Here is a 25,596-nt window from a genome sequence, read left to right on the forward strand (position 1 = left end):
GTTCGGGTCCCCATTGACTTCAATGGGGTTCGGTGTCCGGGTAAAGTTCGGAAAAAGGCCGGGACACAGACCCGGACTTTTTTTTCAAGTTCGGCCCCAACCCGCCGAATACGGACATCCAGGTGTCCGCTCAACTCTAGTTGTGATCATTTAGGTTTTCTCCTAAGCCTGAGTTTGGCATAAAGTGCAAAAATAACGCTACCTGCAGAACTTAGCAGACATTGACACTTTGGGGTTTATGTACTAAAGCTAGAGAGGGCAAAATTAGTCCCAACTCTGCAGAGAAACCAATCAGCTTCCAGGTTTTATTGCTAAAGATTAAATAAAGTTTAGGTTAGAAGTTGATTGGTTTCTCTGCAGAATTGTGACAAATTTTGCCCTCTCTAGCTTTAGTAAATAAACCCCTTTGCAACTGCTTCTATTCACTTCTATTGAAACGCGCCACTCCACTGTAAACGTGCATATGGCATTTATAGTTCATTTGGGTCATGGTTGCAAAGCAATAAAAGTGATCATTTCCCATTTTAGCCTTCTAAAAAATACAAATCTTGCAGGGCATTTGGGAAGCATCTCTTGATGCGACTTGAAAGCCTTTGCATTGCATCCAAAATGCTCATTAATGCTATAAGGGCATTATATACGCAATTAAGACTGGTTTAAAATTCAACACCTGTGTGAACTTAGCCAGGAAGGCTATGACCCCTGTCATCTTTTTTTGCCAACTGTGTTCCATTGGGGAGATTTCCTTTCACTTTCTGTCCCATAGCCACAACAGGAAGTGCAGGGAAATTCCATCCAAAGTGAGGGAATCCGTGGATGTCAGCAGAACTAGTGTCCCCATTGGAAGATTTCCTCTCTATTCCTGCTCTGGAGACAACCCAAAATTTGGGATTTTCTGTCACACTTGGTTATAATGGTATATGGGACAAATAGAGAGGGTGATTCTCCCTAACTGGGGCACCGTCAGCAAAAAAAACTGACACGTGTTCTAATTTCTCTCCACTCTTTTCAAAATTAAAAAAAGTTTTGCCTTTAGTTACTTTAATTTAAAAAAAAATATTGGCACCAAAACCACACAGAAGGTCACTATCATTCACATCTCAGAACTGTATGAATACAATAGATAAGACCATTCGAACTCCTTACAATTATCTACAAATGTATGTAACCCATATTTCATGTTTCGTACTGGACATAGAATTTTAGTAAGACTTTTCAGTCCTTTAAGTGCCGGTTCACACTGATGCGCTTGCGATTGTAATGCGAATTTGCGGTGCGAGTTTACCTTGCGTTTTTCCATAGTACAGCGCGATTGCAATGCGAATCGCATTGCGTATAATCATGTTAATTAGCTCAGGTGCGATTTTTGCTCCAGCCAATCCAAATGAAATGGGTGTTAACTTCCGGTGGACTTCCTGGTCTTTATGAGGAGAGTACACCGTGGAGTGTGAGCTGTGGTTTTGTTTGGAGATTACGTTGTGGAGAGTGTGCTGTATTTTGGTGTATTGCCACTATGTTTCATTTGCCTTTGGTCATGGCAGCAGTTGCTACTGCCACTGCTGCAGTCTTGATCAATAAGGACAGGAGGAGGAGAAGGATGAGGATGATGATGATGAGAAGACGAAGGTATTGGGTTCATCCCATAATTTCAAACAGGGAAGAGAGAGGTCAGTTCAATGTCCTCTATCATGATCTCCGGCAACATGAAGAGAAGTTTTTCAACTATACTCGGATGTCTGTTAATAGGTTAGTATGTGAGAGGGAGTCTCTCCTTCTTCTTCTCTCTTTTTGCTGCTTCCCTCTATATCTCTTTTTTCCCCATCTCTCTTTTTCCTCTCTCTCTGTTTTCACCTATATCTACCCCCGAATCATTCCTGAAGCTCCCCACGCCCCCCTTTTGCTTGCCACTTACGTGTGTTGTTTTTTTTTTTAGTTTTGACGAATTACTTGGGCTGCTCTTTTCACGTTTGGAGCGTCAGAACACCACCTTCCGGAACAGTGTTGTGCCTGCTGAAAGATTGCTTGTTACATTACGGTAAGTGTGATATATTTTGTGAAAAGTCATGTATTTTTTTTCTCCATAGTTAGCAATACAGTGAATGCAGACAGATATGATGGCAAAGTTGACTTCAAAAAAAGTTTTTATTTTTTTTTTATTTTGTTGCATGTAACAAGAACAAAGGAACAAAATGCAGAAAAATTAGGTCAAAAAAGACAACTTAGGTCAACGTGGCAATACAGTGGCAAGTGTACTATAGATCCAAAAAATTTGGTGAACTCTCCAGATCAAGTGGTGTTGAAGAGCCTGAGGGTGTATGATCCACGGTGTTGGGATATAGCCATGGCACAAGCGGGGATGGAGTTCTATGTGACGGTCCACTTGGGGGCCTATATTGTGGATAGGGTGGAGGTATTTTTGGGGAAAATGCACTAGATTGTGATGGTGGTGGTGGTGGTCTGCTGGAGGGGGGGAAATGGGAAGAAGTGGAGACATCCGGTGTTCTAGTGTGGGGGGGGATTACAGAGGGAATTGGGGAAGGAATAGGATATGGGATTTGGGATCTAGGGGTCTCATGGATGCTCCGATATTGGTCAAAACTTGACGGATAAGGGTTTGTTGGAATGGCAGAATGACTGGGTGTGAAATGAGGGGACCATGGAGTGTCTTGCGGTAACTGTCGTGGTACAGAGAATGAATGTATGCAGTTTTGTACCGCCATTCTCATGTCGAAATACCTTTCAGACGGGACCTCTTTGAGAAGAGGCACCAAGCTATGAGCAAATAGTGTGTGAGGACATTTATGTGCATCTAGTTGCTGGCTGATGCCTGACATAATGTCCACTAAGTGCTTTGTCTGCTCGTCTTCCGCCTTAGCAGTTGCCCTGCTGACTCTCCTCCTGTGGGATGTAGAGCCTCGACTTTGAGGCCTGGTGGAAGGCGTGGAAACGTCAGTTTCCTCAAACTCCTGTTCTGGTTCTTGAGCGGATCCTGACTCATCCAAACTCTGTGACTCGTTAGGAATATTTGAACTACTATTCGAACATGCAAATGCGACGCCTTCTTCCTCATCAACTTGAGCTGCATGCTCCTCCTCCTCCCCTTCCTCCTGCACATTCTCCACCTCCTCCCAACTTGCTTGTGTGCTGCAATGACAAACATGAAACAACTTTTCATCATCCGCTCAAATATATAATTTGAATGATAGGTGGGGATTGGAAGGTGAGGGGGTTGGGGGTGGGGTGAAGAGGGAGGGGGAAGGAAGGATGGGTTAATAGTGAAAGAGAATTTGACAATAAACTTACTTCCGCATTTCTAGAACCGGTAGCAGAAAATCCAGACATCTGGCAAAGGCATAGGGACGCTTAGGGGGGGCACCGGATCCACTTCTCGCCTCACGTTCTAGTCTCTTGTACCTTTGCAGGGTATCCTTGAGGCTACGCCATCTTGTTCGTATTAGTAATTCTGTAAGAGAAAAACATGACTAATAATAACTTTCTGTTTTTTATTTCAGGTACCTTGGAACTGGTAATTCTTTTGCAAGCCTGCATTACGAGTTCAAATTGGGGAAATCTACTGTGAGCACAATTGTTCGTGATACCTGTATTGCCATCTGGGAGGTCCTAAGAGATGTGGTGATGAGAAAACCAACCAAAGAGGAGTGGATCTCTGTAGCTGATCTTTTTTGGCAACGCTGCAACTTCCCTAATTGTGTCGGTGCTATAGATGGCAAGCACATTAGGATTGTGAGACCAGTTGGTAGCGGCACCAAATATTTCAATTACAAAAAATATTTTTCTTTGGTTTTGCTGGCAGTGGCGGATGCAAACTACTCATTCATCTACATAGATGTTGGTTCATATGGGAGCAGTTCCGACTCCAGTATTTTTTCCCACTCCAGTTTTGGAAAAATGCTGCGTGAAAAAAGCCTGGACCTCCCACATGAAAGACCACTGCCTGGAACATCTCAGCAAAGCCTCCCATTTGTTTTTGTTGGTGATGAGGCTTTTGCACTTTCGGAACACCTGCTTCGCCCGTATGCTAATCGCTCACTGACTGTTGAAAAGAGAGTGTTTAACTACAGGCTCACAAGAGCGCGCAGAGTTGTGGAGTGCAGTTTTGGTATTCTGGCAAATAAGTGGCGCTTTCTACACACGCCACTGACTCTAACCACGGATAACGCCATAATTGCCGTCAAAGCTGCCTGTGTACTCCACAACTTTGTAAGATCGCGAGATGGATACCTCTTCGAGGACTCCCTGATGGATGATATGGAAGGCGCAGAGTGGATCCACACCAGGGGAAACTACAGAGGGGCCAACATCAGGGAGAATTTCACTGACTACTTTATGAGTCCTGCTGGTCAAGTGCCATGGCAGCTTGATTCCATACAATAAAGAGTATTAATTAATTTTTACTGTACTTTGTTTCAATAAATAAACTATTGTTCAAATGTTCAACATTGCGTAATGCATTTCTTTTCGTCTGTGGTTACATACTGAGCATGCATTGTCTTCCACAGGGCCCCCCATAGATCCCCATTTAAAACTTGGCCCCCCCATAGATCCCCATTTAAAACTTGGCCCCCCACATAGATCCCCATTTAAAACTTGGCCCCCCCACATAGATCCCCATTTAAAACTTGCCCCCCCCAAAGATCCCCTTAAAACTTGCCCCCCCCCCATAGATCCCCTTAAAACATGGCCCCCCCACATAGATCCCCATTTAAAACTTGGCCCCCTCACATAGATCCCCTTAAAACATGGCCCCCCCCCCATAGGAGAATATATACACATACCTTTCTTTTTGCGCTCTTGAGTTGTGAATCCACTCCAGTCCTCATACAGGCTTGCACAAATTTCTTCCCACCCTCTTTTCTTCATAGCGTTGTTTTTGTACTCTGCAGTACGGCTGTCCCATATATATGGCCTGGAACGGACAAGCCTGATCAGCTCCTCATTGTCGATCCCAACACGTTTGGGTGCCATGTTTGTTGATGAAGATGTTTGTGGATGTCACATGCAGGCTCGGGACAGGAAATAGGGGGGTGTAGCTGTCGGGACAAACTATACACATATTCGCACATATCTGAACTGTACATGCGAGTTCAGAGCGATTTACATTGATGTCTATGGAGACTAAATTCGCAACGCAGCACTGTAAACTCGCACAAGACCCTTTTTTTCATCGCATCACATTCGCATCTAGATCGCAACGCATAGATGTGAACGACCGTCACGAATGCAATGTATTTTTTAAGTGCATGCGATTGGAGACTTTTTAGAACGCAACGCATTCGCAGTACAAGCGCATCAGTGTGAACCGGCACTTAATGCCATTCCAGATGAGCTGGAAGGGGATTTTCCTGAAAAATATGATAATAATTATGTAACTATTTGTATACGTAAAACTCAGTGCTCACATTCTGCAATATTGGGTGTAGCGCACATTAGGTAGACAAGTGTAACTGACATACTTAGTCTTGCAAAAGTTCAGAAGATGTTGAAGGGAGGATACCTCCAAGATACAGTATTCATTTTTTATATACTTATTAGTGTAATATTTGTTGCCTGTTCATGTAAACTCCAAGGATCTATTTTATTATTTTGCTGCACGTACACTAAAATGAGAAATTATTATTTTTTTAATATGACAAATAACATGTGTTGTAGTTAAGTGAATTAAGTCATAGGAAAAAAAGAACAATAATTGTTACATTTATGCTCTTCATAAATACACTGAATTGTTTTCCCTATCTTGTGTTATTCTTTATATCTCTTGTGCCTAACCTGTATCCTGGGGGCCACAAGCGGCCCTTTAGCATTTTTTGTGCAGCCCTTGTAGGAGTGATTTCTTGCAGCCATATGTAACAGGTGTCCAGTCTATGACTATCTTCTGAGGCATGTCCCCGGTCTCCAAAAACTCTTATAGCGTGTCCGCAGTCTCTGACCATTTCTATCATATCTACAGTCTCCGACCCTCTCTTATATTATGTCCGCAATCTCTGAACATCTCTTTTATCATACCCATAGTCTTTGGCTATATCCTTTTGTGTGTCTGCTGTTTGTGATAATAATTTTTCTCTGATTTTTTTGTGCGCCCTTTTGGTGATGTTGGGGCCACACTTGAGACTGTCCATATCAAAAAAGTTGACCACCACTGCTCGATACACTACACTACACTTAATTAAATCAGCTCTTTTTATATTTTTACCAAATCATCAATAAAGTCGTATATAAATATATATATTTATTAATATATACAGTGCCATGACAAAGTATTTATACCCCTTGAAAATTTTCTACTTTTTGTCATGTTACAACCAAAAAACATAAATGTATTTTTATTGGGACCTTATGTGATAGCCCAGGGTTTCTCAACCAGGGTTCCTCTTGAGGTTGCTAGGGGTTCCTAGAGCAATGGGCAATTTCTGCCTCGCAGATACATTCCCATTGACACCATTGTTCCTTTTAGCTATCTGTAAGGGGCTAATTCTTCCCAATGATGAGAAGAGTAAGGAGCATTCTTCCCACTAACTGTAACACTAATGTGTCATGAGTTATAGATTTTAAATTTTTTGCAGGGGTTCCCCGAGACCAGAAATTTATTTCAAGGGTTCCTCTAAGTTGAAAAGGTTGAGAAAGGCTGTGATAGACAAACACAAAGAGGCAGATAATTGTGAAGTGGAAAGAGAATGATAAATATTTTTCACATTTTTTTACAAATAAAAATCTGAAAAGTGTGTTGTGCATTTGTATTCACCCCCCTTTACTCTGATACCCCTAACTAAAATCTAATGGAACCAACTGCCTTCATAAGTCACCTAATTAGTAAATAGAGTCCACCTATGTGTAATTTAAGCTCAGTATAAATACAGCTGTTTTGTGAAGCCCTCAGAGGTTTGTTAGAAAACCTTAGCAAACAAACAGCATCATGAAGGCCAAGGAACACACCAGACAGGTCAGGGATAAAGTTGTGGAGAAGTTTAAAGCAAGGTTAGGTTAAAAAAAACAAAACAAACAGCATCATGAAGGCCAAGGAACACACCAGACAGGTCAGGGATAAAGTTGTGGAGAAGTATAAAGCAAGGTTAGGTTAAAAAAACAAAACAAACAGCATCATGAAAGCCAAGGAACACACCAGACAGGTCAGGGATAAAGTTGTGGAGAAGTTTAAAGCAAGGTTAGGTTAAAAAAAAAAATCCCAAGCTTTGAACATCTCACAGAGCACTGTTCAATCCATCATCTGAAAATGGAAAGAGTATGACACAGCTGCAAACCTACCAAGACGTGGAGACTTAAGCCCCGTACACGCATTGAAAATTGGCAGGGAATTTTTGGCCAACGTCCGATCTGCCAATTTTCAGCTTGTTAGTATGATGCTTCCAACAACCAACTCCAACTTTTTGGCCGAAAAAAATCTGGTGTGCAGGCTATAAAATTTGTGTTGGCCGTCAACATAACGGCCGATTTTCGTGAAGTCAGTACAGATGTCGACAGGGAAAAATCTGATGAGCAAGTCTGGGCATGCTCAGTGAAGAAAAAACACAAAGAAAACTAACCAACACATGACATCACTTCTGAAGTAGAATTTTGTTGGCCGAGAAAATTCGTGTGCAGTCTAGGCACATTCCAACCAACAAAACACAACTTGGACAAAAGTCGGACGATCGGTTGGCCGATAATCGTTACGTGTGTACGAGGCATTACTAAGACTACAGAACACAGAATCTGGTGCAGCTGTCCATAGTAACCAATCAGCTTCTAACTTTAGCTTGTTCAATTAAGCTTTGACAATAAAACCTGGAAGCTGATTGGTTTGCAACAGATTTTGTGTACTCCAGTTTTCGTAAATCTCCCCCACAGTGTCAGGGCCTTTACTTTGGGTTCACTTTTTTGAAAGCAGGATTTAAATAAAGGATGTTATTTAAAAAGTTTAGTATTTTGAATGTTGCCCTTAAACTGCATTAAAGGACTTTTTCCAGTTGTATAGTATTTAAAAAAGAAAATGTGCCCCATTGTAGTACCCAGTTTCCCAGCTTTTTTCACCTATTAGCACAAAACATTACTAGAGTTAACAGCTTACGTGAGATTTTCTGTTAAAGGATAACTCCATTTTCGTGGGGAAAAAAAATGGCAGATAAAAAAAATATATAGCATATACAATTGCGACACAAGTCATATTGTAATTAGGGTTGCACTGATACCACTTTTTAAAGACCGAGTACAAGTACTGATACTTTTTTTTCAAGTACTCGCCGATACCAATTACTGATACTTTTTTCGGGCAGGCACTGACGGGCACTGAAAGGCAGCACTCATTTGGCTGTGTGTAACAAGACTTGGTTGTGTGTAACACTTCTTATGTTATTGTATTATGCTGTAATGTGTAGTAAAATGTACATTATATTGCATGATACTATGATACATAAACGTGTTTCCATTCATTTAAATGACAAATTCATCAAGAAAGAACTATGTTACCAGCCTCATACATACATATTACTTAGTGTGTATCTACCCAACGTGAAAAGTGTTAGGTTAACTTAAAGGGAACCCCAAAGCCACCAATCAGAGTTCATGTTGTACTGGTCTGCCTTGAGTAAAGTAAATTCTAATTGGCTCTGCATATAAGGATGCTTAAATTCTTTATTTAATAAGCAGAGTATTCCGATGACGTCAACAGAATGACGAAACGCGTAAGCTAACACGCACGCCACCTCGTTCTGCGCACCAGCCTGGAAAGCACGCCACTGTAGGCTCTTCTGGTGTGATCCGGCTCCCTAGCACAGTGCGGAAAACTGTTTTGGGGACTGCAATTTCACAATTTTAGTGTTGACACTATAACATTTTTTTCTTTTTATGTAGTTATTTGCACAGAGCACTTTAATTATTATTAGTATTGATAGGTTGTGTTTATCCACTATCACACTATGATTGGCGTATTATTGAAGATTTGAACGTACGCTGCTGATCGCATATTTTTGCGGTAATTTTTTATACACATATTGTACCACCCGTGGTGGTTTGAAGCAGCAGCAGTTCTAATTCATGCACTTTTTTATTATATTGTCTTTATTCATTTCTTTCACTCATTAATTTTAATTTGTTGTTTGGCGCGAATGTATTTGTATTTACATACCAGCTCCTGGGAGCTTACAATCTAATAGGGAGGTGCTGGTAGAACAAAAGGCAATAACTGTGAAGGATTAACTGATGGGAGAAATAAAAGGTTTGGTTATTAGCTGAGGGCAGGATAGGCTTCCCTGGAGAGATGAGTCTTCAGGGATTGCCTAAAAGTGGACAGAGTAAGAGATAGCTGGACAGATTGGGTTAGTGAGTTCCACAGGATGGGTGAGGCCCTGGAGAGGACAGGTTGGGTGATATTTGGAGACCAGAGTTGTATAAAATACTCGAAACCCATACTTGAGTAAAAGTGGAAGTTCTCGATCAAAAAGTGACTTGAGTAGAAGTGGAAGTGCTCGATCAAAAAGTGACTTGAGTAGAAGTACTAAAGTATTCAACATTTTTTGTATTTAAGTATTGCAAGTAGTTTTTTTAAAAATGTTGCTACTCAAGTACTGAAAGTAAAAGTACCAGTAGTTTTGAAAAAATAATTGCTACTTAAGTACTGAAAGTAAAAGTACAAGTACTGTGTTATGCAGTTATTATAGAAAGTCAAAAGTTTGAACATCATATTGTTTTTTATTATTTCAAATGCAGCTTTTATTTATACATACAGTAGCTTTTATTTTCGTATGCGCTGATAATACACATGTTTTGAGCTTCATGAAACCTGCCATCTACTGTTCTGGCAGTGGTAATTTTTATAATTGTAACGAGTAACTATGCAGCACAAAAAAAAAAAATATTGGAGTAGAAGTATTGAAATCATTGAAAAAATGTAGTGAAGTAAAGTGGAAGTAGCAGAAAAAAATTCTACTCTAGGAAAGTACAGATACCGCCTTTCGGTACTTAAGTACAGTAGTGAAGTAGTTCTACTTAGTTACTATACATCTCTGTTGGAGACAATTTTGATGATATAGCACGGGGCAGAGTTGTGAATGGCTTTGTATGTTATTGTTAGTGTTTTGAATTTTATATGTTGGGCAATGGGAAGCCAGTGGAGGGATTGGGAGAGAGGGGTGACGGACATTGAATGTTTGGCAAGGTGGAGGAGGAATGGTTGGCAAGGTGCAGTAGCATTTATGATGACAAAGGGATAGCCTGTGGAGAGATAGGCCAATGAGGAAGGAGTTACAATAGTCAAGGTGAGAGATAACAAGGAAATGAATAAGTAGCTTAGTGGCTTCAACAGGTAAATAAGGGGAATGTTTTGGAGATGTTACAGAGCTGAAGTCTGCAAGATTTGGACAGCGATCTGATTTGGGGCTGAATTGACAGGTCAGACGTCTCGGAATACACCTAGCACCCTGGCATGAGGGGAGTGACCTGATAGCTATATTATTGATCTTGATGGAGAATTCAGGGTAGGGGGCATGAATAGGAGTAAATTATATGAGCTCAGTTTTAGAAAGATTGAGTTTGAGAAAGTGGTGTGACCTCCACACAGATCCCAACCATAAAAAGTGTGCTGTACATCTTTTCCAGACAAAATGACCATGAAAGAGCCACAAAATGGGTGGATTGTATGTTTTAACCAGTTCTTATAATCAATTAATACTGGCCTTCATGAAAAATCCACTTAGAAGCACCTTTTTTTTAATGGTCGCCTCTGCTGACCACACATGGATTCCATTTTGGATTCCATTTTGGGGCCTCATCCCCTTTACCATTACCATACTGTAGTCTAGAACAGTGTGCAAATTGCCAGAAACCCCAGATGAGCATCAAGTGCAACCACTCTGTGTGGAGGCAGTCATGTTCTCCACATGTGCTAAAATAGGATGCTTGACCCTAAGACAGGTATCCAGAAACCGTAGGAATGTGAAATATACACTTACCACTCTTTTTGCTCTACTTTCCATTAATGTACAACTGAGGGATCTCTCATGATTTTTCTCCTAGTCTCTGCTCACTTGAAGCACCACTGAGTAAGGGAGAGCTATGAACCCTGTAAGGTTTTCTTTTGCCATCTTTGTCCCATTGGGGAGATTTGCCTTCACGTCCTGTCCTATCGCCAAAACAGGAAGTGAGAGGAAATTCCTGTGCATTAAGGGGATTCTTTGGGAACCCCCAGGTCACCAGAACTAGTGCCGCTATTGGAAGATTTCCCCTCTATTACTTTTCAGGGGACAATCCAAAATCTAGGATTTGGTGTTACTTTTACTTTCAATGATGATGTAAACAGGACAGACAGAGGGGGTCGTGGCCTGGATGTAGAGCTGTGAGGACGTGTGCTGCGGGAGCTCCTGCCATCCTGCTGACTTTACACCCATCCTGCTGGAACAAATCGGCACAGACTCACTCTCGGGACTCCTCTTCAGCTGTGGCGACTCCTCGACCCCGCTCATGCCCTCCAAGCGCCGGTCTGTGGCTCCGCGGGCGAACACTAAGGACTCGGCTCCCGCGGCCGCGTGCTCCGACGCCATCTTGGTGGAGCAGCTCCGCACACTGCTCGCTGGCATGGCGGCGCCTCAGGTCTCTGACCCCTCTCCCAGCACATCGGATAGAGCGGTTGGTCCTGACACGGAGGTCATCCTGCACGCCATTGAACACAGCAAGACATCCCTGCTTGTGCGAATCGATCACCTGGCAGAGGAATGCAATTTGATCCGCAATGACTTGGACAAGTTCAGGGGGCGCCTCACCGAAGCTGAGCAGAGGGTCTCTGCCACTGAGGACGCCTCTGCTAGACACTCTGCCCTCCTTGATGGTCTACAGTCCAAAGTGGACCTCCTTATGGCAAAAGCGGACGATGCTGAAAATCGCATGAGGCGCAACAATGTGCGGGTCCTCGGCCTGCCGGAGGGTGCGGAAGGGGCTGCCCCGGCTGAGTTTGCGGAGCGCTTCTTTAAGGATCTCTTGGGTATGACGGAGGTGTCCCCCACCTACGCGGTGGAGAGGGCTCATCGAGTCCCCACTGGTAGGGGGATCCCGGGCGCCCCCCCAAGACCCTTTTTAGTTCGCTTCCTGAACTACAGGGACAGGGGCAGGATCCTTGGCGAGGCCCGCAAACATCCTGAACTGCGCTTTGAAAATACCACGGTGCACCTGTATGCGGACTTTTCGGCAGATCTGCAGAGGAAACGAAAATCCTTCACGGATGTCCGCCGCCGCCTGCGGGAGAAAGGAGTACAGTATGGAATGCTATATCCAAGGCGCCTGCGGGTCACTCATGGCGGAGTGGTCCGCTTTTTCAACACGCCGGAGGATGCTGACGCCTGGCTCATGACGCTTCGCTGAAGCGCTGGAGGTACCCTGAGGAGCCCATGATCTAACCCTTTCTTCTCTCCCCTGATGCCATTCTGCTTCGTCCTTGGTCCTGCTGCCTGGCTCTTTACCCTGATTTCTCTACCCTGGATGTGCTCCTGCTGGTTGTCGGATCCCGGATTCCCTTGGTTCTCCTTTTCCTCTTCACTGACCGTGCTGTCCCATCCTGAACGCTGCACTCCTGAGATGTATCCCTTCTAGTTGGAGCTCCCGTGGAGTGTGCCCTAATTTTTCTCGCCCCCACTGTTTTGTGACTCTTTTTGCCCCCCTTGAATTTTCTTTTTCCCCCCTCCCTTCCCCCTTTTTCTTTTTTCTATTGTGGCGGCTGGTTTACACTACTCGGCTCGGACCTTGCTGCGGGGGGGGGGGGGGCGGCTGCTCCCCGCTGACTGTCTCTGGGCTGGTGGACTGCCCGCCTGCTGAGTATAGATTCCTGGCCTGTGCCAGATGACTGCTGACTAGCCCTTTTTGTTTTCTCTCTAGTCAGTGGTGTGTTCAGTTGACTCTCTTTTTGTTGGGATGAAGTCGACCTGGAACACGGTTGCTTTCTGGTCGACAGGGGGTTCTGCATTTTTTCTATTTTTTTTTCTTCTTTTTTTGATTTTTTTTCTGGCTGCATACCCGTGCTACACCATGTACATGTATATATTTTATGCTGCTTCATTGCCTCATACTGTTACGCTGTGGGACGTTTGTTTTACTGTGATTGCTGGAAGGGGGTGGCGTGGTTGGTCCCTCACCTGGCTCCTGGCTTTACAGCCGCTGTGCTTCCCTCTCCTGCTCTGCGCTCCCTCTTTCCAATATGGCGTGTCAGGTTAAAGTGCTGTCTTGGAATGTACGGGGCCTGAATAATAAATTAAAACGAGCGCTTCTCTTTAAGTATCTCCAGTCCTCCAAGCCCCATGTGGTATTCCTCCAGGAGACTCACCTGACGGGGAGTGCCATTTTGGCGCTACGCAGGCGCTGGGTGAGTCAGTCCTTCCACGCCACCTACTCCTCCTATGCACGGGGGGTCTCAATATTGGTGCATAGGGCCCTGCCATGTCGTGTCGAGAGGGTCATCACGGACCCCAAGGGTCAATTTGTTATTATTGCGCTTGAGATTAAAGGCAAGTTGTTCCTTTTTGTTAATGTTTATGTCACTCCACCCTTCTCTAGTGCTGTTTTTTATCGTATCTCTGACAGCTTGGCCGAATTTTCGACCCAGCGCATTTTCATAGCAGGTGATTTCAATAGCATACTAGACGGTGGCTTGGACACATCGAACTCGAACCGTCAGTCCTGCTTGGAGCTGTGCACCTGGGCCTCGACCCATGTGTCCTCGTCGCATCGCTCTGGCTCACGGATTGACCTAGCGTTCTGCTCCCCGTTGGTCCTGCCCCTTGTGCAGGCGGCTAGCTACCAGCCCGCCGGCCTCTCTGATCACTCACCGCTTGAGATTTTGTTGCGGTTGGGTGATTGGGGGGAACGGGGCAGCTGGAGGCTGGGCTGTGGATGGTTGCAGAACCAGAAAGTGGTGGAGGGGGTGGCTGGCAAAATTGCTCAATATTGGGAGGTCAATGACCTCACCTTGTCTGCCTTGGTGTGCTGGGATGCTTTCAAAGTGTAAGGTTCTGGCACTCTCAGTGCCTCCTATCACATTAATTCCGGGTGATTTCCATCTACCTAGACAGAAGAAACACATATAGTTGTGTTTCCCTTTAAGGCTGAAGCTGTCATCACCCAGCGCCGGACTAGATGGCTATTTAGGGCGTTGGTTCTCACTCACATGTGTTCGTTCAAACACCAGTACCTGGATACTAATCTTGCTTGAAGCTTCCATGCCTGCAAACTCTCCTCGCTGACGAACCTCGCTGCGCTGATCCCTGCATCCTGCTACTGGATCATCCGCATCTCCTGAGCGATCCTTCGGCTATCGCTATTAGTGCTAAGTACCCCACAGGGGAAATCTCTATAGACTTGTACTAGGCTTACACTATTTAGCTCTGCATAGCAAGGACTGTCTTTTACATCTGCATAACTAGATTGCTAGCTCTTGAGGCTACTGCTACTATTTCCTGCACTGGGTTGATCTCTCCTGTATGCACCTGCTACTCTGTCATCTGTTATCATACATGATCGCTAACCCTTCCTGCATCCATCTGCACTGTCTCACCTCAAGTGTCTGTCACCTACCACTTCCACTCAAACCTATCCCTAAGACCTTTATCATTGTCTTACCACATGTATATAAAGTCACACTAGGAACCAGCTTAATTACTGTGTGTATTTACTGGCTGAAATAAGACCTTCCATACATGATGAGTCATTGAGGTTGGGATTGGTATCTCAGCATATCTCCTACATGACTACTGACGTGGAACTACTTCTGCAGCTGAAAATCCACACCTTATAAGAAACGCAAGGAGCGTTACAGATTGAACGAACCTAAAAAATGGATTCAGCAGAAGTAGCCACTCAGGTGACACAATTAAAACAGCAGGTATCTGCGTTAATACACGCACTTGCTGAATTGAAAAACGACAATCAGGCTCTGTCGCAGCAGGTAATTAGACTGACACAACTTACCTCTGCACAGTCTCCTGAACCCACGATAAATCCCCCTTTGGTATTTACAGGCGATCGCAAAAAATTTCGCGAATTTAAAAACGCATGTGAGTTACTTTTTTTGCTAAAACCTTGTACCTACCTTACTGATCACATTAAGGTTTGTACTATTATTTCTTACCTATCAGGCGATCCTCGAGCCTGGGCAGATTCTCTTTTTGAAAAAAACGACCAGCTTTTCAACTCCTATGCCTTGTTCCTGGCAGAGCTCACTAGCCTATATGATGACCCCAATAGGCAGAGTACTGCCGATCTTCAGTTAAGATCCTTGAAACAAGGAAAAAGGCCTGTAGAAGACTTTGTCGCAGAATTCAAGAGATGGACCCTTGATTCAGGATGGAATGATGCATCTCTGAAAACCCAATTTAGGCTTGGCCTATCAGAAGCCGTCAAGGACGAGCTCGCCCGAGCAGAGATGCCAAAAACCCTGGATACATTGATACAACTCAGTATCACCATAGATAGAAGACTACGAGAAAGGAAGTCTGAAAAAATGTAAATGCCATTATCCAGTTCTTCTCAGAATTCAGCTATTGACCCCACTCCTAAACCCGCTCCAGGTAACCTCAGACCCTGGCTACCTAAGGAAAAAAGGAGACCTAGTAGATATGGTGATCCTGCCTGGTCATGGTCCGAGCCTGCCTCAAACAGTCGACCTTGTCACTCTGACACATCCCATTTGGACCCTGATCCTACAGAGATGGATGAGGAGCCTATGGAGATTGGTGCCATACATGCTAGGTTGTCCTCACAAGAAAAAAGAGATCACAGGAGAATCTGTGGCCTTTGTTTTTATTGTGGTGAAGGGGGACATTTCATTACATTCTGCCCAACCAGACCCCATAGGCCTAAGGCTCTCCCAATGGAGGCCAGGCGAATCCGAAGGGTCTTCCCTGAAAAACAGCCTGGAAATTATCAAGGCTGTTGCCAGCCCTGTCCCCGTTCTATATCAGTGAAGGACACCCAGAAATTAACAAATATTGGAATAGATATTCCTTCAACTCCAGTGAACTTTATACCACGTTCAAAAAACCCTCCTGTACCACCTCCTGAGGATACTCCTATTTTTGCAAGCACATTTCTGGCTTCCGATGAAAATACAGAGATTCTTGCACCTGACTGCGTACGTGCTTCTAATGGCACGGTGGTATGTAGGAAGGATCTGAGGATGTTTGAAGAAGCATTGGTTGCTAGGTCTACTAGGATTACTTCGGATGGTTATGCGTCCGATTCTAGTGAGGGGTCCATGTAGCAGACACCCTAACAACAAGTGATCCGATTCTCATCGGTTACCAACCTGATCCGATTTTTATATCGGCAACAAGGGATCCGATTCTCATCGGCTACCAACCTGATCCGATTTTCATATCGGCAACAAGGGATCCGATTCTCAGATCGGTTACCAACCTGATCCGATTCTCATATCGGCAACCATTTTTTTTTTTTCCCGATTTTCATATCGGAGACCAGTCTTATCCGATTCTCGTATCGGCAACCAGTATTATCCGATTCTCATATCGGCAACCAATTTTTTTTTTCTTCCCGATTTTCATATCAGCAACCAGTCTTATCCGATTCTCGCATCGGAGACCAGTCTCATTCCGATTCTCATATCGGCAACAAAAAAAAAAAAAAGAGAATTTTTTTTTTTTTTCCTTCCGATTTTCGCATCGGCAACCAGTCTCATGTGATTCTTATATCAACAACCAGCCTTAGAGGCCTTCCGGAGCCGGCCTTACGGGGGGGGGGTAATGTAAGGTTCTGGCACTCTCAGTGCCTCCTATCACATTAATTCCGGGTGATTTCCATCTACCTAGACAGAAGAAACACATATAGGTGTGTTTCCCTTTAAGGCTGAAGCTGTCATCACCCAGCGCCGGACTAGATGGCTATTTAGGGCGTCGGTTCTCACTCACATGTGTTCGTTCAAACACCAGTACCTGGATACTAATCTTGCTTGAAGCTTCCATGCTTGCAAGCTCTCCTCGCTGACGAACCTCGCTGCGCTGATCCCTGCATCCTGCTACTGGATCATCCGCATCTCCTGAGCGATCCTTCGGCTATCGCTATTAGTGCTAAGTACCCCACAGGGGAAATCTCTATAGACTTGTACTAGGCTTACACTATTTAGCTCTGCATAGCAAGGACTGTCTTTTACATCTGCATAACTAGATTGCTAGCTCTTGAGGCTACTGCTACTATTTCCTGCACTGGGTTGATCTCTCCTGTATGCACCTGCTACTCTGTCATCTGTTATCATACATGATCGCTAACCCTTCCTGCATCCATCTGCACTGTCTCACCTCAAGTGTCTGTCACCTACCACTTCCACTCAAACCTATCCCTAAGACCTTTATCATTGTCTTACCACATGTATATAAAGTCACACTAGGAACCAGCTTAATTACTGTGTGTATTTACTGGCTGAAATAAGACCTTCCATACATGATGAGTCATTGAGGTTGGGATTGGTATCTCAGCATATCTCCTACATGACTACTGACGTGGAACTACTTCTGCAGCTGAAAATCCACACCTTATAAGAAACGCAAGGAGCGTTACACAAAGCCACTGTCCGCGGTGACTACATCTCTGCTATCAAGTCTGCCCGGGTGGAGTACGCCGCAGAGCGGACGGACTTGGAGAAGGCGGATACGAAGGCTGAGGCGGAGTTTGCCTTGGATCCCTCCCCTGGGGCGTACTCCTCCCTGGCGCAGGCTAAGAGAGCCCTGCACCTACACGTGTCGTCGGCCGCTGAGGCGGAGGTGGGGTCGTTGAGAGCTAGGATCTTTGAGTCTGGGGACAAAAATGGCAAGCTTCTGGCGAATCTCTCAGCAGACTCCAGATCTCAGACTGTGGTTCCTGTTATACGCTCGGCGTCCGGCAGCATCCTTAGGGATCCTGCTGAGATTCTGCTGGAATTTCGCGGTTTTTTGAGCGTCTGTATGGGGCAGACCCTCCACCGCCGGGTGGTAGGGACCTGGGGTCTCTCGGGGACTTGGCGTTGCCCACTTTATCGCAGGATGATGTTGCTCTCCTGGAGGCTGACTTCACCCTGGGAGAGGTAGAGCTAGCTATACGCTCCCTCCCCCCCGGGAAGACCCCTGGGCCCGATGGGCTGCCGGGGGACTGGTACAAGATGTACGTTTCGGATCTTGTCCCTAGGCTTTTGAAGACGTATGCCTCTTGCATGGAGTTGGGATCCCTCCCGGAATCCATGTCCCAGGCGCACATAGTTTTGATTCACAAGCCTGGCAAAGACCCTACTCAGTGTTCGGCCTACAGGCCCATATCTCTCTTGAACTATGACTTAAAAATACTTACCAAAATGCTTGCTAAGAGATTGATAAGGGTACTGCCTGACTTGATTGTCATAGACCAGACTGGCTTCATGCCTGGCAAATCCACTGACATTAACATACGTAGAGTGTTTACGCATTTGCAGGTTCCAGCGGAAGCTCAGAGCACACGTGTGATGGTGGCACTTGACTTGGAAAAGGCATTTGACTCCGTTGACTGGTCCTACATGAAGATGGTGTTGGAGGCGTTTGGCTTCGGCCCCGTCTTTCGCAAATGGGTTGCCATGCTTTATGATAGTCCTAGTGCGCAGATTAAATTGGGAGGTAGGCTGTCTTGTCCCTTTTCGATTGCGCGGGGCACGCGTCAGGGCTGCCCGCTCTCGCCGGCCCTGTTTTCCCTGGCGCTGGAACCTCTGGCGGCGGCCATCCGGGGCTCTGGGGCGATTGGGGGGATCCGGGTGGGGTCCCTGGAGGAAAAGTTGGCGCTGTATGCTGATGACATTGTTCTCTTCCTCCGGGACCCCGGCGGGTCGCTCCGGTCGGCCCTGGACCTGCTGGCAGCATTCTCTGCCTTGTCGGGCCTGCGCGTGAATTGAAGTCGCTTATTCTTCCGGTAGATGCCGGAGCCCGTTCTCACGCTGATCCTTCTTTGTCCTTGTGCTGGACTGACAAGATTAAATACCTCGGGATTGTGATCTCACCAGACATACGAGATTTTTGCGAACTTAATTTGACTCCTCTCCTGTCCAAATGTAAGGCTAAACTGCGTTCCTGGGCTAACCTCCCTTTGATGCTGATAGGACGAATCAATCTGGTAAAAATGAAATTGCTTCCTCCTCTTCTATATGTGCTCCACCATTCCCCGGTCTGGATCCCTAGAACAGTATTCCGTCGGCTAAACTCACACATCATCACTTTTCTATGGAGCTCCCGCCCTCCCAGACTGCGACTGACGGTACTGCAGCGACCCTGGACTCGAGGTGGGCTGGCGTGCCCGGATTTCTTCCGGTACTACGTTGCCGGCCTCCTGACTCATGCGCACAACTGGCTGATCTCAGACTCCTCCAACTCTGCGGTGGCTCTGGAGGCGGTTCTGGTCGGCTCCTATGAGGCACTGCGCAACCTGCTGCTCCGCGGGGTCAAGGCCCCCGTTCCCTCTCACTGTCTCGATGGTGACAGTGATCAGGGCATGGGGGTTGCAGGCTCCGTATGTTCGGACGGGTCCTGGCCGACGTTCCCCCAACTCCCCGTTATGGATGAATCCGGAGCTACCTGAGTTTTACTCCATCCCGCTTTTTCCCTGCCTAACTCCCATTTTTTCCGCTACTTACAGCTCCGCCATGCTTTCCACAAACAATTCGCTGACTCTCCTTGCGATTTCACTCTCGCTGACTTGGAAGCCATTCTCCGGAATGAGACGCTAAAGAAGCCTCTGTCCACCATCTACGGCACTCTGCTGCCTAGCGTGCACTCTGGGCTGGAGGCCCTACAGGCCTTCTGGGTGGGGGAGGCTCCTGGCCTAGACACAGAGGACTGGGAGGACGTCTGGGACTACCCTTTCCGCCATTTGGTGGCTGCCAGGGACCGCCTGGTGCAGTTCAAAATCCTTCATAGATTTCATTTGACTCCGACTAGACTGCATAGGGCCTTCCCCAACTCACCGGCAACCTGCTGGCGCTGCGGTGCGGCGGATACCGCATATACGCACATGATCTGGCATTGCCCTCCCCTGGCTGACTACTGGACCAACATTTTGGACTTTATGACGAGAGTGACCACCATCCGCGTGCCTCTCAAGCTTGAATACTGTATCCTGGGACTTGTAAATGACCTGGCTCATTCAGTGGCGATTCGCACTCTCTTGGGTCTTCTGCTGTTTTACGCAAGGAAAGTGGTGGTGCTCGGATGGCGGAGGCCTGAGGCACCCACCCTTTCCGCGTGGAAGTCGTTGGTGAACTCGGTGATCCCCCTGTATAAAGCCACCTATGCCAGCAGAGGTTGCCCACAGAAGTTTGCAACAGTTTTGAACATCTGGCTGGAATCCAACGAAACTGCCAACGATGCTGAGATTGTCCCGCAGTGTGGGGTACATAATTGTCTATGTAATCCTCCGTGGTGAAGCATACTCTGTTGTAGTGACTGGGTGCGGCCTTGTTTGGGGTGTTTTTGTTTTTTTGTTGTTCTGCTCTGTTTTGTCGAGCCAGGGAATGACCAACGGCTCTGTTTTGTATGTTGCTACCTTTCTTAAAACTAATAAAAAGAATTTTCAAAAAAAAAAAAAACAGGACAGACAGAGAGGGTGAATCTCTCTAACAGCAATAAAAACCAACAGCTGTTCTGCTCCCTCTCCAATCTAAAACTTAAAAAAAAAGCCCTAAGTTACATATACGTTAAAGCAACTGTAAAGTCTCCTTTTGTTTCCTAACAACATAACAAACATCTTATACTGCCCTCCTCTGTGCAGTTGGTTTTGCACAGAGCAGCCCAGATCCTCCTCTTCTCTGGTCCCTCTTCTGCCCTCCTGGCTCCTCCCTCCTGTTCAGAGCCCCCACAGCAAGCAGCTTACTATGAGGGCACCCGAGCCGAGTCATAGCTCCCTGTGTCCATTCATACACAGAGCCCCGACCCGGCCCTGCCCCCTTTCTCTCCTGGTTGGCTAGCTGACTTTGATTGAATGCAGCGGCAGCCAATATTGCCACTGCTGTGTCTCAGCCAAACAGGAGGGAGAATCTCGGACAGCTGAAACACTCATGAACATCGCTGGACAGAGAGGGACCTCAGGTAAGTGTTAGGGGGGCTGAGGAGGGCTGCTGCCCACAGAAGGTTTTTTTTTTTAATCTTAATGAATAGAATGCATTAAGATAAAAAAACCTTCTGACTTTACAACTCCTTTAAGCAATCTATTATGGAGGAAAACATCTGTGTGAGAAGGCCTTGGCAGAAGCAGCTACTCTTTGACACAAGGCTCACACCATTTATTAGAGGTTGGTGAGTTGCTTTAGCTTCACTGTCACCTAAGCACACACGTGGTACATGAGTTTGGTAAAGGCTGCTATCACGAACGCCTTAGCACAAATGTGTTTAGCCATTTGACCTCCGGAAGGCATTTTTTCTATTCAGCACTGTGCTACTTTAACTGGCAACTTAAAGTGATTGTAAAGTGTAGTTTTTTTTCTAATAAAATAACAAACATGTTATACTTACCTCCTCTGTGGAATGGTTTTGCACAGAGCAGCCCCGATCCTCTTTTTCTTGGGTCCCTGGCTGGAACTCCTGGCCCCTCCCTCCTGTTGAGTGCCCCCACATCAAGAAATTTGCTATGGGGGCACCTGAGCAAAGCAGCAGCTCTGTGTATCAATTCAGACATGGAGCCGCAGTTTGGCCCCACCTCCTCTCTCTCTCTCTCTCTCTCTCTCTCTCTCTCTCTCTCTCTCCTCATTGGCTGAGTTTGATTAACAGCAGCAGGACCCAATGGCACCACTGCTGTGGCTCAGCCAATCAGAAGGGAGAGTCTCGGAAAGCCAAAGGCATTGGTGGACATTGCTGGATCGAGATGGGGCTCAGGTAAGTATTTGGGGGGTCTGAGGGGAGTTGCTGCACACAGAAGGCTTTTTATCTTAATGCATAGACTGCATTAAGATAAAAAAAAAAAAACCTTCTGCCTTTACAATCACTTTTAGTCCTCAGTCCAACTCCCCTTCGGCACCGTCATTATGTCAGATGTGCCAAGGGGATCTAGGCCAGACCTCGGACCCTAGCAAACCCCCTCGGCACATCTGTGTATGCACAAGAGTTTTTCCATGTGTGCACAAAAGAGGAGTTTTTGGACTTCTGTGCTACCCACCTATATAAATTTGCAAGAGAACCATGCATGTGCACATGTACCTAAAGCACTGCAGCACATGGAGGAGGGGGATGGGACGATTCCAGGCCTTATTCTTGCCTAGGTGGGAACTGTGGAAGTACTGCTCTGCAGCACAATACGATATATGTTTAAAGGGTAACTCCACTTTCGTGGGGAAAAAAATAGCAAATAAAGAAAAAATAGTCATATTGTAATTGAATGTTATTAAAAATTACCTTTCCTTTTCAAATTCTAGCCACTGTAATTATGTGAAAATGTAATGCAATATGGCTACCTGGAGGTGTTCTCTACACAGAATGTATACTGATCACACCCCAGAAACATAATTTCCTGCTTGTGTGATTGGCTCATGGATTTTTCACAGAAGTCTGCCTAAGTAACATGTCCGATTTCTGGCATCCCCTGCAACAAAAATGTCAATTTTGGTGAGATACTCCAAACAGGAACAAGTCTAAAGGGATGCAGGCCCAGCAGCTTTCCTCATGAGTGCTCTGCAGCTGCACAGCTGACAGATAATTATAAAACCACTCCTATTAGACCCATTTAGCACAGAGGCACAGAGGAACACACAGGGATTTCTTCAGAATAACAAAAGGTAGGCATCTGCAACAAAGTTTGTTATAATCCTTGCAATATACATAGATCACCCAGAGAGGAAAGTTTTTTCTCAATAAAAGTGTAGTTACACTTTAAGAAAAAAAAAGTATATGTAAACCCTCACCATGTAAAACAACAAACCTATTCAGTTTAAAATTGAAATGAAAGAAAAAACATTTGTATACACAAATAAAAAGCATTTTTTATAAGTGATCACATTCCCTCTGTTCTTAGCTGCATAAGAAGCTCAGGAGGGAGAAACAGCAGCACACTAATCTTACCAGTGAATAACTGTGCAGGGGATATGTGTCAGCACGAGCCTGATCATTAAAGGAGAGCAGGCTGGGTTCTAAGCACAGCTAGAAAACTGACCATGCTGTGTTCTCATGCCTAGTGTGATAAGTTTTTAAATGGAAAGCAGAGGGACTGGCAGGAATGCCAGGAATTTCACATAAAGAAAGGATACTTTTTCATTCAAGTGCATGGTACAGCAGGCACATATCAGGAATGTGAAATGCTGGGTTTACATATTCTGTGATAAAAAAGATCCAATTCAACGAGAGTGCGAGAGGGAGGGGAGAGGAGGCAAGGTATTAGGATATTAGATTTAGGGTGAAGGTCCGCTTTAAGTAGGTTGTTTCCTGTTTGAAGAACAAGCCTATGTTGTAACAAGGACTATTAATACATGCTGGTGTTCATTAGTGTTGGCACTCTCTGTGCTCAGTCTGGTCTGGTGACTTTTACACTTTGCACTTAATGTGTTCAAATGCGTAGGAATCTAATATGTCCTGCCCTTCAAATATGGTTGAGTATCAATGTATTCACATAACAATGCTTATATTGTTGCAATGATATTTGATAGTTATATTTCTGCAAAGCTTGGCAGAATCATCAGGGATGACACTGGAGGACAATGCAAAACCTAAAGTGATCCAACAAGTGACATATTCAGAAGTCAGGAGAAGGTGCTGGCATTAGCACTCCATGGAGCTCCACTGAGCAGGATGTCACATATCGAGAAGGAAGAGTACAGATAGGCCTGGAAAGCAGAGCGTTGGGGGGCCAATAAGGTAATTAATTGGTAACATCTGGAGTGATATTGGAAACAGGTGCATCAAATGGTCACAGTGCTCCAAGACTTGAAATATACACAAATGCTGACAGTCACAAAACCATCATCCATGAGAATTTCAAGTCTCAGCTGGCAGTCCAAGAAACCAACAGTTTCCAACCCTATCGTGTCCGGGACCATTTAGAGAATGGTCAGGCAATGCTAATCCAGCGTATCTACTCACCAGCCATTTAGGAGGGAATTTGATAGAAATATAGGGGCTACTGCTGCTGAATTGTGTTTAAAGGGTGTCCTAATCTTGTCTTCCTTGCCTAATAGCCTGGAAACAAGCATGCAGTCAGTGAAATCTCAAAGGTCTGGAAATGGTGGAAAAAAATCAAAATGAGAATGTGAGCCCTAGAATTCACACCCTTATACAACTACAGATCTCCTATTTGTATTATTATACAGTGCTTAATAATATATAGGCACTTTATAAATAAGGATTGGCATAATGATATTATATTCGCAGGCTTCACTAGGCCAGTTAAACAATAGGTATAATTGTAGATGTGTGTCAAGGATCAAACACAGGCAAGAGCATATACACATTTCTTGCAGAGAACAGTGCTAGCAAATGGGCCATCATAATCTTCCCATAACAGCCAGTGATAGTAGTAAAGCATAAGACCTGGAGACTTTTTCTGCATATATATATGAGTATTATTTTTTAGGTCTTAGGCTCCGTTCACATCTAGGCGTTTTGGGGCGTTTTTGGGGAGTTTTTCTGCTCTAGGATCAGCTCTCAAAACGCCCAACAAGACAAATCCTATTCATTTCAATGGCCCCTGTTCACATCTGAGCGTTTTGACGCTGTAAGCAAAACGCCCAACGCTCAAAAAAGTACATGAGCTTCTTTTTGGGCAGATTACAGGCGTTTTCCATTGGTTTCTATTCAATCTAAAAACGCCTGCACAAAAAACGCGGTAAAAAATGCGGTAAAATCTCGGTAAAATCGCGGTAAAAACAGCGCGAAAACGCTACGCTCAGGTGTGAATGTAGCCTTAGGGTAGAATAAGACATTCAAGTCTTGGTTTGTTCCTCACGTGGAAGAATAAGGATTTGAAAGCATCTGACACTTGAGTTGTGCAAGGCATACCCACCAACGGTCAAGCATAAAACCTGGGGGACTTTGTTTTGATAGCTCTGCATATATAAGATTTACATTTTGTTAGATCTTCAGGGACAATGAAGTATTTAACTTTTGCTGTGTTCCTCATGAGGAAGAGTGAGAATTTAAAAGCATTTGACACCTAATTCCTAATGGTAAACTTCCATCAAGAACTTTCAAAAAACAAGGTATGTCCTCCACCAGTCATGCATAAGGGTGCTGTTTTTGTTTTTTCTTTAATTTTTTGTTAGCTGTAGGTTTCCCTATACCAGTGTTTCTACAGAGTTCAATTTTAATATGCTAGAATTCCTCCACTGCTGAAGCTGCAGTACTAAATCTTACAGACACCATAGTAAAGTGTTACTGAATTACACATCATCATTGTCCTCCAGGACAAGGAGATTATTTTGTGGAAAAGTGGAGTGATCTCTTGCAGACTTGCACCATGTTTCAGATCTAATGCTGGGACAGATTCACCCAGGGCAAAAAATGCACAACTGTGTTCTCCTCCCCCAGCTGCTAACGCATGATGTAGATGCGTGTACCACCCCCACTTGGGGGCATTGCACTCAGAGCCAGAGGTGGGGGACTTGAGTCACATGGCTTACAGCATTAA

The 25,596-nt window shown here is 45.0% G+C and overlaps 2 protein-coding genes across 2 annotated transcripts in view; both read left to right on the forward strand.

Moving 5' to 3' along the window:
- Window positions 1–25,596, forward strand: part of LOC309552338 (aminopeptidase N-like) — a 141,110-nt gene that overhangs the window by 16,039 nt on the left and 99,475 nt on the right. The gene's annotated exons all lie outside the window — the stretch shown is intronic.
- On the forward strand, window positions 3,637–8,688 carry LOC309552501 (uncharacterized protein; the record flags this gene model as incomplete). The annotated part of the gene is made up of 2 exons (XM_082253470.1): window positions 3,637–4,221; window positions 8,662–8,688. The coding sequence occupies 2 exons, from the start codon at window positions 3,637–3,639 to the stop codon at window positions 8,686–8,688; spliced, it is 612 nt and encodes a 203-aa protein (XP_082109596.1).

The sequence above is a fragment of the Pelophylax lessonae genome (assembly GCF_965119305.1).
Source record: "Pelophylax lessonae genome assembly, chromosome: 4".
Taxonomy (NCBI): domain Eukaryota; kingdom Metazoa; phylum Chordata; class Amphibia; order Anura; family Ranidae; genus Pelophylax; species Pelophylax lessonae.